The 18,256-nt window shown below is 40.7% G+C and overlaps 1 protein-coding gene across 1 annotated transcript in view; it reads left to right on the forward strand.

Moving 5' to 3' along the window:
* Nucleotides 1-18,256, forward strand: part of CDH2 (cadherin 2) — a 208,935-nt gene that overhangs the window by 22,696 nt on the left and 167,983 nt on the right. Inside the window, exon 2 of the mRNA XM_045781875.2 lies at nucleotides 5,660-5,771. Coding sequence (XP_045637831.1) covers nucleotides 5,660-5,771 — 112 coding nt within the window. The remainder of the gene's footprint in view (nucleotides 1-5,659; nucleotides 5,772-18,256) is intronic.

The raw sequence follows: 18,256 nt of genomic DNA on the forward strand, positions 1-18,256 counted from the left end.
AGAGGGAGAAGCAGACACCCTGCTAAGTAGGGAGCCCAACGTGGGGCTTGATCCCAGGACCCTGGGATCATGACCTGAGCTGAAGGCAGATGCTTAACTGACTGAGCCACCCAGGCGCCCCATCGGATAACCCCTCTTAGGCTTGGGGTTGGAGGGAAGGGTGATGTGTCACACCCCGTCTTTAGTATCTGAGTAGCATCTTTATGAAGACATTGAGGAGTCTCAGACTTTCTTGATGCAGAGAACTGGAGGGTGGGAGATGACTAAATCTAGGTGGAATTATTAATTTATCACGATCAAATCTGGGAAGGTTACATGTAAATTGCTGCCCCTTGGGACCCCAAATCAGCAGCACAGATACTGGAAGCCATGACTTAATAGTTTTCTGGTAAAAAAGATCAGGGTTGTTTGGGTGGACTACAAGCTCAGTATAAATCAGCAAGCCTTTGTCTGCTCTGCTCCTCTTGCCTGGAATGCCCTTTTCTACTTCCTCCTCTTTGTCCTGGCAAATTTTTAATCATCTTTAAAGACAGAGCCTAAATGTCACTTCGGCTATGGAGTCTTCTTTGATTTCTACAGGCAGATTTATCATGCCATTCTTTCTGCTTCTTTAGCACCTTGTTCCCGGTGTTATAATGTTGCGAGTATCTTTCTTAGTTTGTGCCGCCCAAGTTCACAGTCACTCAGCTGGAAACGTGGGGGAGGGCATCCTTCCCTCCCTTTCTCCCTTCCACCCCAAATCCCTGCCCTCACTAAGCCTGTCAGTTTTAACTGTCTGCATACTGATACAATCTGCCCCTTCCTCATTCCTGCAGCCCCTGTCGGACTCAAGGCTGTGTCCTGACTTGTACCCCAGCTGTCACTTGTCCCCGCCCCCCCCATTTTCCCAGGAAGCATCAGAGACTTCTCTATCAAATGTAATCTGCCTGTGATTAAAATCTATGCCCGACTCCCCACAGCCAACAGGATAACCCCACGCCCCTAACCATTTATGATCTAACCCTGTCTAACTCTCCATCCTCAACTTTTGACTTCCTGCCTTGCTCCTTGGACTCCAGTGACACTGAACTCATTGTAATTCTCCAGGCAGTATGCTGTTTCTTGCCGCCTTGTTCCAGCTCAACAGCGACTGCCTGGGATGGCTTCCCACCACCCTACACCGCCTGGCTACTCCTGGGCTCTGCGTGGGAGGCCCCCAGACCTCTGCCCTGGGCGCTGTGGGTCTCTACCTCCTGGTCGCCCCTTTCTGTAGCAATCACTTCTTTATTTTGCACTCACATTAAGCCTTGAACTTCTTAAAGGCAGTGAGGCTGTTTGGTTCTGTTTCCATTGGCAAATGGATCCTCAGTACAAGTTTCTGGAAAGAACTGTGTTGTAATTATTTGCTCTACTTGGAAAGACTGTAGGGTTAGCGTCTTGCCTCTTCCTCTTCCTGTATGTGAGGTCTTGAGTATTTTACCACTCCTCCGAGTGAGAACCTGTTTGCTCATTTGTAAAATGAGAATAATTTCACCGCCCCCACGCCCACCCCCAAGGGGCTCTCCTGAGAATCAGGTGAGATAGTAATGTTTTCTAAATCTTAACATGCCGTTCCAGGGATGGCAGACTACAGCCCTGATGCCCGTTTTTGTATGGCCAAGAATGGTTTTCACATTTTTAAATGCTTATAGAAAATCAAAAGAAGAAGAATATTTTTGCCGCTCGAAAATTAAATGAAAGTCACATTTCAGTGTGTATAAATAAAGTTTTATTTGAATGAATAGAGCCGTGTTCATTCCTTTCCCATTGTCTATTACGGCTTTGGCCTTGCAACAGCAGAGTTCAGTCATTTCAACAGAGTTGCTATGGCTTGTCGAACCTCAAATATTTACTATCTGGCCCCTTATACAGAAAAATGTTTGCTGACCCCTACCTTGTTCAAATATAAGGAAAATGCATTTGATTCACAGCCGCCTCCTTGTACCACAGAGTACTTTCTGAGAGGAAAGTTTCTCTCTCTGAACTTTTGGAGCCTCATACTGGGTCCAGCAGAGTGATCAGCCGATGTTGGGGCAAGCCACAGGGGCATGGCTTTGGTTTTCTGAAAACGAGGATGTCCCAAAAAGAGTATGGAGTACTGTTTGAAAAGACAGCGACCTTCCTACTACTGGCGGGGTGGTGCTTAAAGGGTAGGTGGACACCAGTTTTCATGGGTTGCTAAAGAATAGGTTGTCTCACTCTTGGCCCTATTGACATTTTGGGCTGGATCATTCTCTGTGGCAGGGGCTGTCCTGTGTGTTTTGTGATGATTCGCAGCAACCCTGGCCTTCAGCCACTAAAAGCCAGTAGTACCCCCTCCCCAGTGGCACCAACCAAAAAGGCGTCCATACATTTAATAATTTTTGGAGCTTGTTTTTAAGAAAACACATTATGGAATAACAGCATGTTATGTTGTGAATCCTTTTTGTCTCGGGGAAGAAGAATTTAGAGAAGTTTTAGCTATTTAAAATGAGTATGAGTGGCTCAGTGGGTTAAGCGTCTGCTTTTGGCTCAGGTCAGGATCCCAGGGTCTTGGTATCGAGCCCTGCATCGGGCTCCCTGCTCAGTGGGGAGTCTGCTTCTCCCTCTCCCTCTGATCCTCCCCCTGCTTGTGCTTTCTCTCTCAAATAAATAAATAAAATCTTAAAAAAAAATGAGTATGAAAATCTCAGAAAGTAATATATGACCCATGGGTATTTAATATCGGTAGCCAGTATTTGTTAGAGATGTGCTTTACAAGCAGGTTTCAGAAATTCTCACAGCCACCTTATGCAGTTAGGGCCCTTTTGTTAGATGAGGAAGCGGGGCAGAGAGGTTGCGCAAAGGGTAACATGTTGAGGACAGAAATTCCCTTCTTCGAAATAAGGTGGAGACGGAAACTCAGAAGCGAACATACCCAGGATCACTGATGGACTTTATTGGGCCTTGAAATTCCGTTCCTGTAGGTTTGGATGAGGGGCATACATCTCCCACCTTAGGGCAGATCCACTGGAAAACAAGACCATAGCAGTGGAGCTCAAGAAAAGGTTACAGTTTTCCTCTAGTCTTTAGACTTCATGGCTCTCTGGGTGCTTATCCAGCTGCGGGCTGCCCTAACCCGAACGGTCACGTTGGAATGTGACCCCTGCTACTGCATGCTGACCATTGTTTGCCTCTGCCCTGCTGCCCTTCCAGGGCCCTGCTCCCACCTGTCTACGATTGGAAACCTGCCACGGCCTCCCTCTGCAGAAGCCTGGACTGGAGGGCAATAGGCCGACTTCTGACCCATCGGTGGGACACAGATTTACAGCACATTGGTCCATTTTATCTGGTGAACCGGGGAGTTCCCTTCAGTTGTTTTGGTTAGCTCAAAGCAAAAGCTTTTACTTACTGAGTGCCTGCTCTTTGCCAGGCCCAGTACAAGTGCCTGAATATTTCCAGCTGGCAAGAATCAAAATAGCATCCAGTGTCCCAAACTTGATGGGTGTTGGAAGCCCTACTCCTTACTTCTCACTTAGCCCCTAATGTTTGCTCTTTCTTATTATGGAGTAATAGAGCATACAGGATAAATAGGGAATAACAGAATTTGCACCCGTGTTCCTGTGCATATCTTCACATTTTACTGAAAGAAATGAATTATTACAAATAAAATCAAAGCCACCTGCCTGTACGACCCTTCCTGGGACCTTTCCTATCTTGCCTCCCCCCTCCTGCACTACCCCTCCTGCTGGGGGGTGGGGGGTAGCCGCTGTCCTCAGTTCTGTGTTTATCACTACCTTGTGCATTTTTATATTCTTGCTTTATAAGTGTCAGTAACTTCACATCTTTTATATTAAACTTTATGTATAAAAAATGGAGTCCTCAATCATGCTTTTATTTATTTATCTATTTATTTATTTGCAAGATTCATGCTACAGAGTGCTTTGTCTCTGGTCTGAGTTTGGAGTGTTGCATAAATAGGTTTCTGAACTTACTTAAAAAGAATAGTCATCCCTAGGTTGATTTAGAATTAAATTTCTCTTGCAGTCTTGCATGGAAGTTCAAGAAACTGACTGTTTGGAAATGGAACCCCGTGGATAAATGCAGCTTCTATCCTTCTGTTCTAATGCTGTCGAGTGCTCCTTTTTTTGGCGAAGTGAAAATTTTGATGGCTGTTTAGGTAATCTTCAGGTCCCGCCGTTGAAACCGTGCCATGTGGACGTGAGAACATGCCCTCACGTATTGACGAGAGCACCCACAGGGAAGTTTCCACAGGAATATACCTAGCACATAGGCTACGATATATCCACATTCGTTTTTACTAGAATTTCCCAAACAGTACTCCCGATGTGCCTGTTCCAGCTTCTGCTAACACCTGTGTGAGCGGTTTGGTTGCTCCAGACCCTTGACCTGATAACACTCCTTTCTTGCACATAACAGACTTAAAACTATTTGAAGGGTCTGAACTATTCTCTCACTGTGGCTCCTAATACTTTTTTTTTTTTTTTGAGATTAAAGACTGTGTAATATTTAACAAAGTTCAAATTGACTTTTTTCTTTATTTTCCCAGATCAGAAAATAACGGTTTAAATATTAGATTAGTGTGGATTTTTATGACTTTAGTATTTGCACAACTTCTCATGCAGAATCCAGGTAGGCCTTTAATTGTGAAGCTGTGTGGTATTGCTTTGACATCGGCTTTCGGGTCTCTCTCTTTCTGGGACTTCCCTTCCTCCTTCCTCCCAATTTCTGATTCTCCTCGCCAGGGCAAACTGCGCCTAATGCTGGCCCTGCAGCTACTTCGATCCCTCCCGCAGCCCGTGTCCACTCCTCCCCCTCCTTGTATATGGGTGCCCACCAGTGCAGGGCGAAGTGTCCTGTGATTAATGGAAGCGCTGCAGGAGTTCTGTTGAGCGCTCTGAGGATGTCCGTAGGGCTGGAAGACATAGTGAGACTGCCTTGGAGGGCTAAGTGGATAGCACTTCCTACGGCTGAGTTGTAACCACATGGGGTAGTTAGCTGCGTATGGGATAATCGAGGCAAAGATGGCAAGAGAGACTTCCTAATCTTTACGTATAAAAAGGAAACATAATTATATTAATCTTTGTTTATATTTTTAATGTGTCCCTGCCTTTCAAATTAGAGACATACCTACTATTGATCGATTGGTTTTAAACTTGGTACAAAGTACTCTCTATCGTGCAGTAAGTATGTCGTAGTTTTGTGATTTAATGAACAGGGTATATCCAAACCAACTTCGCAGCCAGAGAATTGGACGAGAACATAAAAATCTGTATACTTAATGTATGCATTTTTCTTGAAAAGTTAAGCTGATGATGGAGATTTGTGGAGCCTAGAAACTAGTTGGCTCTCCCCTCCTCCCAGATCCACTTGATAATACTTCAGCCACAATGCCCATTTTAATGGAAATGTGCGGTCTTTAGAAGAACCTAGAATGTGTATTATTTAGATTTTACTGGACAAGACAAGTGGGATTTGTTTCTTCTACTCCAGTTATCAAAAAGATTAACCCTTTGCCCTCTACATTCTAATTGTAACCGTTCGGAAACAAAGGGGTTGTTTGTACAAGATAGCTGAAAAATTGAGGCTTTATGCCAAGTGGAATGTTTCTCGGTTGAAGGAGGTAGCAATCATTGCACACATTTTTTTTCTTGTGTTGCAGGCGTCTGTAGATGCTTCTGGTGAAATCGCATTATGCAAGACTGGATTTCCTGAAGATGTTTACAGTGCAGTCTTATCACAGGATGTGCACGAAGGACAGCCTCTTCTCAATGGTACTATCTCAAAAGATATATTTGTACATACAGTGTCTATGCTCTTGAAACAAATTAGCCATTAAAAAGTCTCTAAATCATCCCTACTGTATAACAAGTATGAATTTTTCACAATCACTATAATGAGACTGTAGGGACTTTATTTTAGGATTACAGAAGAGCTTATGAATCTCTTATGTACATAATTGGAAGGCTCCTAATCTCTTGAAAACTTCCGATTTCTTCCATTTTTAATTTCTAGTAGAAACCATTATGTAATTAATTTTTAGTTTTTCTGCACATATTTTACTTATTTTTGAAGGATATTTGCCAAATATCTGATTCTAATAGTTTTGGGAATTATTTACAGCAAAAATCCACTTAGTATTTTGAATTAAAGAAATAAAGAAATATTTATGATATTATCTTTGATAAAACACATAAACTTTAATATTTAGCTAAATTATAATAAACGACTTAGCAGGTTAAATCTTGAGGCAGGAGCATGAGATCCATATTTTTGTTATGACATTGTTTATAGAAATTATTAGATAGCTAATTTATCTGTTAACGTATGTGAATTTCGAATATAGACACATCTCCTTTTTAAATGTGGCTCAAGTTCATTGTGGTCATCATGCCAGTAAATCTAGATAAAACCTGAGATAAAACTTTGCTATCCTAAGCAAAATTGAAAGCCCCTTCCTTTATCTCTAATTGAAAGCAAAAAAAAAATTTGGTTGGTAGTATTTTCATGGACTTATTTATCATTACACAAAATGTCATTGAAATGTGAAAGCAAGAAGAATTGATTAGTGAGTTGTATTTAAATTGTTATTCCCCACAAATCGTGCATATCTCTAAGGCTGTTTTAGAGAGCTCCTTTTAGAAAATCCGTGCAGCCTCAACTAATTAATTTACACAGGGCTCTACCACACAGCCTTAACTGAAGTGTCTCTGCAGCACTGACAAACCTTGGTGGTATGATACTTAAGACCATAGGCAGAGGACTTTGAAATGTAAATGGCCTCTTAGCTACTATGGTTCTTTAGTGCAAGATTATCATTTTATTTTCATTTCCATTCTAATTGTGATTTGCTTACACCTATGTATTCTTTCTGAAGTTGATTTTTTTCTAAAGACTTCTTTCTGCCCTTGCCTTATTTCATGGTATTTTAATGAGTAAGTGTTAAATTAGTCTGGCTCCACACTGAATTGCTCAGCTAGTAGGTCATGGTTGACACGGTAGAGGTTTAATTCAAATCAAATCACAAGTGTAGATTTTGAGTCTTGGGGTTCATTTTCTTTAGATCTGTGAATTATTATGTGGTATCCTAGGACCTATGTGACCAGTAAATATTATTCGAATACTGAAAAAAATGTATCGATGACGTTTCTCTAGAATAACCCCGAGGAAAAAAAATGTCAGTGGAATTTGTTGCATTTTTGCAATTTATTTCTGAGATTCATTTTTAAATGGATACATCTTTCTCCCAGTCTCTTTTCGTAAGAGCTTGTTGAAATTTGCTGGTTACAAATCAACACACGGTCTGTCATTAAAAACCCCGGATTTAAGATGAAGTACATTGGCACGTGGAATGGTTTTGCAAATGAAAGCCTGTTTTCTAATTATTAGATAATGCCGGTAAGAGTAGAAATTGGGCGTGGTTGCTTGCCAGGGTCTTTTTAGTATAACCTAGAAACGGATTTTGCTAGAGTTGTAAATGTGAAAGACTGAAACGACTTTTGACTTTGTGCCCTAGCCGTCAGTGAGAGAAGCATGTACCGCAGTCTGCGACAGAACTTCATGCTTCTGTACACCCAGTTACCTTCTCTATCTTGAAGCTTCCCCCCCAAACTATTTCTCTCATGCCGCACCATTACTTTTCTCTTTATCATTCATAGAATATGTGAAAGGCCAAAATATTGGTTAGAGAAAAAGGTGTTTTGGAGTGAGGAAGAAAACTTACACAGGCTTTTGTGAAATATCCACTTTTTTGTTTTGTTTTTTTAGCAAGAGTGTTGTCACCAGTATGTTTCCTTTGGAGAATTGTTATTTAGAAGGATTCTACATTTTTTACCTCTTACGTCTTTTTGGAGTCTTTAGTGGGATAATAACCCAAAGATACATCTATACCCTGAATCCAGATCCCATGCCCTGACTCTGTTCATGAATTCTGTGCCCTGCAGGAAATTCGTTACCTTGCTCGTACTAAATCTGGAAGGGATCTATTGCTAGGCCCACCTTTTGTCAAGTTCAGTGGTCTACGGTGTTTAAGGAAAGAAGTAATTGTACATAAAATATGTACAGCAATTCTCTAAGGCATTTGCTTCACGGCAAGGTCTGCTGTATTAAATTTAGAGTTCACAGCAGAGTCCGCAAGCCTACTGAAATCATAACTCCTGACTCTTGATGCTTCCTCTGATTTCCCGCTGGTGACATCTGGGGAGAGGGCAGTCCAGCCATATGTATAGTGGTTTCATAGGATACATCCCTGGCACGCTAGTCCTTGTACCAGACTTTGACATTTTGATGTAGAGGTGTCACGCGTGCTGGTTATTTTTCAGACAACAAAACACCATAATCTTTGTGAAAGTGCTTGGAGAACATTAAGCATGAGATGGAGATCTAAGCTGGTATTGGTCATGTTAGCGAAGCTAGGTAGAAGAAGCATAGAAATGCCAAAGCTAGGCCGTAGCGCGGAGAGCATCTTTTCCTTCCATCTGCCTTTTGTTTTTTGCTGTTGTGATGAATTTCATAGGAAGAATGGACCCAATGAGCTAGTTCGGTCCCTCCAGTTTCTCCTCCGGTTGTCATCGGTATGTCTTCTCTAAAATCATAAAGAAGACAAATGTATTTTGTGATCGGCCTTTACATTTCATGTGATACCATGTTGAATATTTGCACTCTTTTGAGACTAGTTCAGAATTTAAAAATGGCCGTGTAGACCTTTGTTCCATTTTGTAAGCAAACCCAGATTTTGCTTAACTGGGCCTCTATTTTTGCACTTCCAGGTTGTTCCCAATTTTTCTCTCTTACATAGAGTGCTGCTATGGAGATGCTTTTTTAGAGAACTTTGATTTTTCTTCAGGGATATTTTTTAGGGGGATTTATACTCAAAAGGAGAATTACCAGGCCAAAGAGAACGTAGACTATTGACGGAATTTTTTTTTTTTTTTTTTTACATTTTTGTAGGACACTTCCTTCCAAGGCTGAACGTTAGTTCTTTTCTACATCCTCATGACCATTTAATTCTATAATAGTTTTCATTTTTCTGTTTCCCCTCGAGTGAAAAACATTCCTTTTTTTATCCTGTGGTTATTCTCTGCTTGCCTTTATAAGTTAGGATCCATTGTAACATGTTGAGGTACTCATTTTTATCTTGCATTTTTCTCTTCCGTTTTAAAAGCCTTTATTACAACCCCCCTCATTTTACAGATGAGCAAATTGGAGCTCAGAGAGATTTTAGGCTTTTCCTGTGATTATACAGCTCTTTAGACAGTTAGCTGCAGATCTGGACTTAGAACCCGGGTTTTCTGATTCCTAATTTAATCCCGATGATGGCGATGATTAAAAAACAAAACAAAACATTATGGTATAACCCAGGAAAGAGTGAGAGCTAAGGAGAGCTAGCCTAACTGGCCAGGTGTCTTAGGACAAGTTCATCGTAGAGCTGGTCTTCTTTATTCCCACTTCACACCATGACTCGTGTGTTACTGGACATATCTGGGAGTTGGTGACTATGGGGCAACCAAAGCTCCCTATAATTAAAAAAGACATTTCAATTATTGTCACCATTCGTATTTTGTGCATACTTGTTTACAAGCAGCAAACTTTAGGGCTTTGGAAAATAATATTTAGTCTTTAGTATTTAACTTCTACTCCGCTGGACTAGAAAAAATCTGTGGTGGTAGCGTATTACCTGGAAGTAAAGTAACTGCAGTCATAAATTTTCATTTTGTCACCAACAGTGTGTCTGACACTGTGAAATAACAACCACACAGTGACACGGCAGAGAGGATGCAGGCTGTTCTTCATGTGGATGTCAAGAGTGATTTTCCTGTGTGTTGCACATTGGTGGTCTGCGTGCTTAGACATTTCACTAAGTAAACTCCTCCAACTCTGGTCAACATAAATAGCAACCTGCAATTACCAAGAATATTTTCAGTAATCCATTTATACTCACCAACTCTGGGCAGGACATGATGATTATTTTCAACTGGAGGGAATTTGATTTAGATTAGTTTACTTACTGATTGAAGCTTGCCTGCATTTACAAGCTCGGGGGAAGCTGTAGCGTATGGTATCTTTAGATGACAGTACCAAAATATTTTTTATTAGTTTAGCAGGACTTTACAACGACACTACTTCTTTTTTTAAATAACATGAGTACTTTGGTGTATGTGTTACTGAATTGGGAAGCCATCTTTATTTTAGCTCGCTGCGTTCAAGGCTTGTATTGAATTGTTGTGAAAACCTTGGGTTTGTTTTAAATTCTTTTTTTATTTTGACACATATTTTTTTGGTATTAAATGTGGAGATGTTTTTAAATATTTGAAAGGTAGGTCTATACACATTGTATTTATACAGTTGGCTAAGCGCTTGAACTTTACTCATTTCCGATGATTGGGGGAAAAGGCCGTAGGTACTGAGATTGTTCTCTTGGATATTATGATAAGCTCTAAGGAGTTACAAATGAAATGCAGCCCTTTGGATTCTCAGGGGTGGAGACCTTGTTTTAATACCGCGAGGCAGTTTTTTTTTTTTTTTAAGAGCAATTAAGTATGTAATAAGATCAACATAAGAACTAAAAAATTTCATCCTTGTTTTCATCATCTCATTTAGACTTTGATACCTGGAATTTTTTATATCCCTTTTGATGTATTTTAGGTCCATTTTTCTTAATGCAATGCTGCCAACCAAGATAAGCCAGTGTGAGTGGTTACTTTTTTTTTTTTTTTTAAGTCCTTTTACAGTTATTTATAGCCTTCAGTGATTTGGAGTAGGTGAGGCCTACTGTCTCACAAACTTACAACCAGGTCTGTGTTGAAGACAGTAAGTAAGTCACAGTTCACGTAGGCAAACATATTAGCAAGCAGGCACCCAGGTGGTTTAAAATCTGTCCTTCCAAGATCCAGAGAGCCCCTTTCTCACTGTCCCTTGGATTTTCTAGTAAACATCTCGTGGGGGATAGAAAATAGACATACTAGGGGCACCTGGGTAGATCAGTCGTTAAGCATCTGCCTTCGGCTCAGGTCATGATCCCAGAGTCCAGGGATTGAGCCCCACATCAGGCTCCCTGCTCAGTAGGAAGCCTGTTTCTCCTTTTCCACTCCCCCTGCTTGTGTTCCCTCTCTCGCTGTCTCTCTCTGTCAAATAAATGAATAAAATCTTAAAAAAAAAAAAAAGAAAATAGGCATAGTAAATACATAAAATTTACTGTATGTTAGACAGTGTAAATGCTATGGAGAAAAGTAATGCAGAGAAGAGAGATAGGGAGAATGTGTTGTTCTGGAGTTTAAATAGGATGCTTAGGGGAGGCATCACTGCATAGGAGATAATTGAGTAAGAACTGATGTTGGAGGAGATGGTCCAGAGCCATAGATATATATGGGAAGAGCATTCAAAATAGAGCAAACATCAAGTGCAAGGGCCCTGAAGCAGGAGTGTGTTTGGGATGTTGGTGGAGCAGCAAGGACCCAGGTATGATCTGTGAGGAAAGAAGGGGCAGAGTAGTCAGGGATGAGGTCAGATAAGGTTAGAGCAGTAATGGACCACACTGTGAGGGGCCTTGTAGACCGCTGTAAGGACTTTGGCTTTTACTATGAGGAGGTAAAAAGCTATTAGAGAGCCTTCAACAGAAGAAAGACATGATCTGACTGACAAAATGGCATCATTCTGGCTGTCGTGTTGAGAAAAACCAAAGGGGATAAGACGGGACAAGGAGACCTCTTAGGAGACTAGTGATAATGTCGGTAAGAGAAGATGGCAGCTTGGACCAAAGCAGTAGAAGTAAGAGAAGAGGTTGGATTCTGAATATCTTAAAAAATAATTTATTGACGTGAAATTCACATAACATAAACTTAACCATTTTAGTGTGAACCATTCAATGAATTTAGGACATTTCAATGTTTTACAACCACCATCTCTATCTAGTTTCACATCGCTTTCATCACTTAAAGGAAAACCTCTTCTCCATTAAGATTTTTCTCCCAAATCATCCTCCCCCACCCAGTCCCATAAACCTTTTGTATGTGGCTTCTTTCACTTAGTGTCATGTTTTGGAGGTTCACCCACATTGTAGCCTGTGTCAGTACCTCATTCCTTATCATGGCCAAATGGTACTTCATTGAATGTATATAAATTTGTATATGGTTTACCATTTGTCTGTAAACTATTTACTCATTCATTGGTTGATGGACATTGGGGTGTTTTCACCTCTTGGCTATTTTGAATAGAGCTGGTAAGAACATGTGTGTACATAGACTTTTTGAGTACTCGTTTTCAGTTCTTTTGGGTATATATCTGGGAGTGGAATTGAGGGGTCATATGGTAATTCTGCATTTAACTTTTTGAGGAACTGCCAAACTGTTTTGCACAGCAGCTGCACCATTTTGCATGCCCAGTGGCAATATACAAGGATTCCAGTTTCTCCACGTCCTCGCCAACACTTGTTATTTTCCATTTATTTTTATTTCTTTTTTTTAAAGATTTTATTTATTCATTTGAGACACAGAGATACAGAGAGAGAGAGCATGAGCAGGTGGAGAAGCAGAGGGAGAGGGAGAAGCAGGTTCCCCGCTGAGCCAGGAGCCCGATGCGGGGCTCTATCCCAGGACCCTGGGATCACGACCTGAGCCAAAGGCAGATGCTTAACCATCTGAGCCACCCAGGTGCCCCCAAACTTGTTATTATCCATTTATTTTTATTGTAGCCATCCTAGTGAGTGCGATGTGGTACCTCTTTGTGGTTTTGATTTGCATTTCCCTAATGACCGCTGATATTGAGTATCTTTTCATATGAGTCATTTGTGTCTCTTCTCTGGAGGAATGTCTGTTCAAGTCCTTTGCCCATTTTTAAATTGGGTTGTTTGTTTTTTGTCCTTCATTTGTCGGAGTTCCTTATATATTTTGGATACTAGACCCTTAACAGATACATGATTGACAAAGATTTTCTCCCACCCTCTAGGTTGTCTTTTCACCTTTTTGGCAATGTCCATTTATGCACGAAAGTTTTTAACTTTGATGAAGTCCAATTTATCTATTTATTTTCCCCTCTTGTTGCTCTTGCTTTTGGTGTCATACCTTAAGAATCCATTGCAGAATCCAAGGTCATAAAGATTTCTCCGTTGTTTTCTTCAAAGATTTTTTATGGTTTTAGCTCTTTTGTGTAGGTCATTGACCATTTTGAGTTAATTTTTGTTATGTAGTGTGAGATAGAAGTCTTAGTTTATTCTCTGAATCTGTTTTGATAATAGAGCTGATGGGATTTGATGGCTTGGATGGATGGTGTGTAAACAGAGTCAAGGATGACTATTTGATAATTTTGTCCGAACAGTGGGAAGGATGTTAGTCACTGTGATGGGGAAGATCAGGAACTTGGTTTGCCCCTATGGAGAAGAGTATCAGAGATGTCAAAGGGACATTTGAATATAGGTTTGTGGTTCGGTGGCATAAGCTGGGCTGCAGAATGGGAAGTACTAAGTGTATAAACAATAAGTAGAACCAGGATTCAGGTTGAAGTCACTAAGGAGCCCAGTGTGAGAAGTAGAAAACCAACGAAAGTAAAGAAATGGTTTCGTATGACGAATTTGAGCACTCCAGTGTTTGGAAGTCAGGATTAAGAGGTGGAGTAGAGACTGAGAAAGAGTGACCAGGGAGGTAGGATAAAAATCAGTAAGGTATGGTGTCTCTGGAGGCATGTGAGGAAATGTGTTAAAGGGAGGGCCTAATCATCTGTGCCAGATGCTACTGTGAAGGATCAACTCGGGGATGAGGACTGGAAGTTGACCATTGATTCCACAACATGGAGTAACTGGTGTCTTTGATTTGGGTGTGTTCAACAGTCAGGTGGAGGCGGGAAGCTGGATACAGATTGAGTTTTCCTTTAAAAGGAAGAAGAGAAGTTAGGTGGTGGTTGGAGAGAGAAGCGGGGTTAATTGAGGATATTTTTTAAAGAAGGGAGTGACAGGTTTGCACGATGATGGGGTACAGACTCCAGTGTGGGGGGGTGATGGTGCTGAAGAGAGGAGCTAATTGCTAAGACAATGTCACGGAGTAGACTAGAGAAAGGAGATCAAGTGGGACTTAGAAACCTGTATTTATGACAAGCTCCACAGATGTTTTTATGTACCTGCATTTGGGAACCACTCTAACACATTTTGTTGAGTCACTCCTAAAATGGTTTAAAATCCTTCATTTCAGCTTGATGATTTCATGTCAGCAGAAGGTTTGCTCTACAGAAATGGCAGATAGGATAAAAATGAAACCCTTGTGGTGTTCGATGATGTAAACAGTGTTTTCATTGCTGTAGCATCCTTGACAGATGGTTATCCAGTTTCTGCAAGAATACCACTGCTGCTCCCTCCCCCCAAACGAGGAGGAGATCCCTCCCTTACAAAGTCTGCTCCGTCTTTGGAGAGCTCTAACTGTTAAAAAGTGGTTTCTTAAAAAGTTTAACTGGAGCATATGTTCCTAAAATTCTTACCCACTGGTGCCTGTCTGATTTCTTGGCACCGTACAGAACAGCAAGTATATTCTCTTATGCTCCGAGGTCATTCATTTCATCGTTTTTCATTCAACAGTATTTTTGAGCATTTGTCATATGTCAGGCCTTTTTCAAGGAGCAGGCAGTGGTGGTCAACAAGACAGGCGAAAGCCCTGTGGTAGGAACCTACCATGTAGCGATCCTTCGCATCCCTGAGCGTAGTCACCTTGGCTCCTTCAATCTGGTCTGCCACAGGCTGAACATCACATGGTTTCCTGTGGTTTCCTCGGTGGTGTTTGGGCATTCTGGCCAACTCCTTCTTTTCAGTAGAGGAAACTGGGTTCCCGCCACCACTGAACTCATTCCTTCTGTGTCCTGCCCACGCCGCAGAGGCGTTCTTGCCTTTGAAGTGGATGCGGCCCTTCCAGCGCAGCCCAAGGTGGACTTGGCATTGTTTCCTGCTGCGTGATTCTGTTGGCTTCTGTTAAGACCGTGGTTAACTAAAACTCCTGGGTCTTTTTCAGATGAACTGCTTACCATCTTGCACTTGTAAAATTGATTTTTGAACTCAAATGTGAGACCTGTAAGTTGATTCTTTTTTCAAAAAGGCCCTCGTTTCAACATCATCTGGAGACCCCACTGGCAACCCAAACACATAGTAGCCTCAGAAATCAATGCCGGTACTTACTTTAAATCCTCATTTGAACAAAGGGTGTACGATAACATCTACAAGTTTCAGATGACATAAGCTGCCAAATCGATGGGAGTAAACCACACACACACACACACACACACACACACACACACACACTTTAAATTGTTAAATAACCAAAAAGGGGTTAATGAGTTTCAGCCTACAGCAACTTCAAGAGACATATTAAGACTATATTTCAGTTCATGGCCTACAATTTTCTTAAATAAGATTTCTTAACATCAGGCAATGGAGAAAAGGCCTATTGTAGATGCATGAAGGTATAAATAACAAGGGATTTAGATCACCCCAGTTACTACTGTTTCAGATTCCTGCTGAAAAATGAATTTCATTAACTTTAACAAAAGGTAAAAAATGATCTGTTTTCAAGAATGCATATATCTTTCAAAGCACATCTAAGTTGCTACCAAGTCTCTTTTTCTTCTTGAGGACTTTTATGTCAGTAAACGGTTGTGCCCTAAACTGATAGAACATATAACAAAGGTGAATCCATTATGGCAAATTCATTACATTTGCAAATTGAGCACTATTGGGGGAGGCCTTCAGTAACGTCGTGTTTTGAATCTTATCTCTGTAGGAGTTTCAGGTTTACTTCTTCAGTTGTTCTTTGTTGAATCTTTTATAGATCACTCTGGTTGGGGTTTGTTCACTCGGAAGGGAAAGTCACTGTCCCCTTGACCTGTTATTTTTCCTTCTTCCACGTGGATGAATTTCCTTTTATGGATGCTATACTTTGCTGTTGTTTTGGGGGAAAAATGTCTTTTGGCTTTTTTCCCAAGTGGAATCATCTTTGATGCTAATATTCATAATCTGAGTTGTATCAAGAATGAAACTGAGAATGCCAGCCACTTTTGAAGATGTGTGTCCTTACACCTGGTCGTGCGTTCCCGGTGTCCCCCTGTAGGAGCAGATGGTTCTTTGTGACAATGCGTCCTCTCACCTCGTTTTGAGATTTCCAGCAGTATGAGGGAGTATCCCTTTATGAAGAGAACTCATCAGATTTCAATCCGACTGCTTAAATTGACGGTTACATAGTTCTGTGCTGTGTCTATGCTTTTATTATTTCCAGTTTAACTTCTGTTGCTGGTGTCTATATTAAAAAGTGCAGGCAATCACTCTAACAAAGTGCTCTTGTTTTAACTTTTTTTAAGCCAATATCATTGGCCTTCAGATTTTGGGGTGCTTGAGAGTTCCCCTGGGAGGAGCTTGTTAAAATTCAGGTTCCAAGGCCTACCCTAGATTTTAAGGTCTTAGTCCTAAGAACACACATTATTACAAGTGAACTCCAGGTGATTCTAATAATGGTGGTTTTCTACCAAACGGACATAGTTGGATTTCGTGTGTATTTCCATGACAGAAACACAGATCAGATGGAATTTTAGAGGTATCATATTTTGGAGGTTGTCTCTTACCTCCTCTTTCTTGTTTTTTGTTTTGTTTTGTTTTGTTTGTTTGTTTAATATAGAAGCCTACTTTCTGTCTTCAGACAAATACTATCTGCATTTAAAATAGACATTGGTGACACCTTTGTTCATGTTAATGATTGATCAGGACATATCTATATACACTATAATTACATTTCTGTTTATTTTAAAATATCTTGATACTTATTTCACCAGATGCTCAAATAAGGAGACTAGTAAATTCTAGTATAAGTGTGAATAAATAGACTAAGATTCTGCACTTACCTGGTTAAAAAAAAAAAATTATGGCAAAGAAAATGGTTCATAAGTTCTACTTCCAGTTATTCCTAGTGCTGAAATCTCCTCCTTTCTGGCTGCTTCATTTACTTGCTGATATTATGGTTTAACTAAAGGACTTTCTGTCCGGAGGGGAAGCACTGGTATATTGCATTTGATTTTCCTCTGACATCAGCTGGCCTTCCTGATGTTCTCCTTTCGTATTGGCACTTGACTTGATTTAGCAGATTGTCGAACTACATTTTATTTTTCTTTAAGATTTTATTTATTTGTTTGAGAGAGAGAGAGAGAGCGAGGGCCTGCACGAATGGGGGAGAGGGAGGGGGAGAAGCAGGCTCCCCGGTGAGCAGGGAGCCTGAAGCAGGACTCCATCCCAGGCCCTTGAGGTCATGACCTGAGCCAAAGGCAGACACTCAACCAACTGAGCCACCCAGGCGCCCCTTGAATTACATTTTAAAACCTTACAAAAAAGGGTCAGTTCATTATTACTTTGCCTTTTATTTTAGAAATTCACTTGAAATGAACTACTCTGGATTAGCAGGCATTATGAATTTAAGAAAGTGTTGATATGGAAATTTCCAGAGCCTGGCATGGCTTTGTGTTGTATATGTTTCTTCCACAAATATTTGTTTCCTGGCATGTATAATGAAGTCAGTGTACATTGCCTTGGAAAACGTCAGTGCCCAGCTCACACTTACTAGTTGTGGTGGTGGGGAAAATAGTCACAATCTGTGGGGATCATTTAAATGATAAATATTTCTGTGTAGAATCTCTGTGTGGTTTTCAAGGCCAGAAAGAATGGGCCACCTTAATGAAATGATGAGAGAAAAATCTCAACAGCACTGAATATTTGTTCTCCTAATTCCTTTGTGAAATTAAATCCTGCAGATTTTCACATTCTGCGTCTATGTAATTATTCCTTCAGTTCAGTCACTTAGATCTGCGATGACATCTTTTGTTGACTTGTCATCTATTCTGTTGATGCTGAAGACATTTAGTAAAGCGTCTTGTTGCATTTATGTTGTAGGAAAATGGTCCCTTATGAGGTAAGCTCACACTAACTACTCAAACTGAGAAAGCTCTGGTACGGGATTGTCACTGCACTAATGATCCGCAAATTAGCAGAAAGCATGAATTCCAGTCCACATTAGTGCCCCCTTGTCCGACGTTTGGTAGTCTTCCCTTCAAATGTCCTAATTGTTTAATGCATCTCAAATAGTAATTGTAATTTATCATTTTCCAGGCAGCCGTTTAAAGAAACTAGGCAATTAAGAACAGATGCATCTTTTATTTCGCTGGTTATTCATATAGAATGTCTAGTGGGTTCAACGGGGACCTTTCATCTGGGCTGTATTGAAATTTGTGAGGCTCGCTTTACCTTTGGCAT

This window comes from Ursus americanus, chromosome 19 (genome assembly GCF_024610735.1).
Source record: "Ursus americanus isolate L20-20 chromosome 19, mUrsAme1.1.p, whole genome shotgun sequence".
In the NCBI taxonomy this organism is placed as follows: domain Eukaryota; kingdom Metazoa; phylum Chordata; class Mammalia; order Carnivora; family Ursidae; genus Ursus; species Ursus americanus.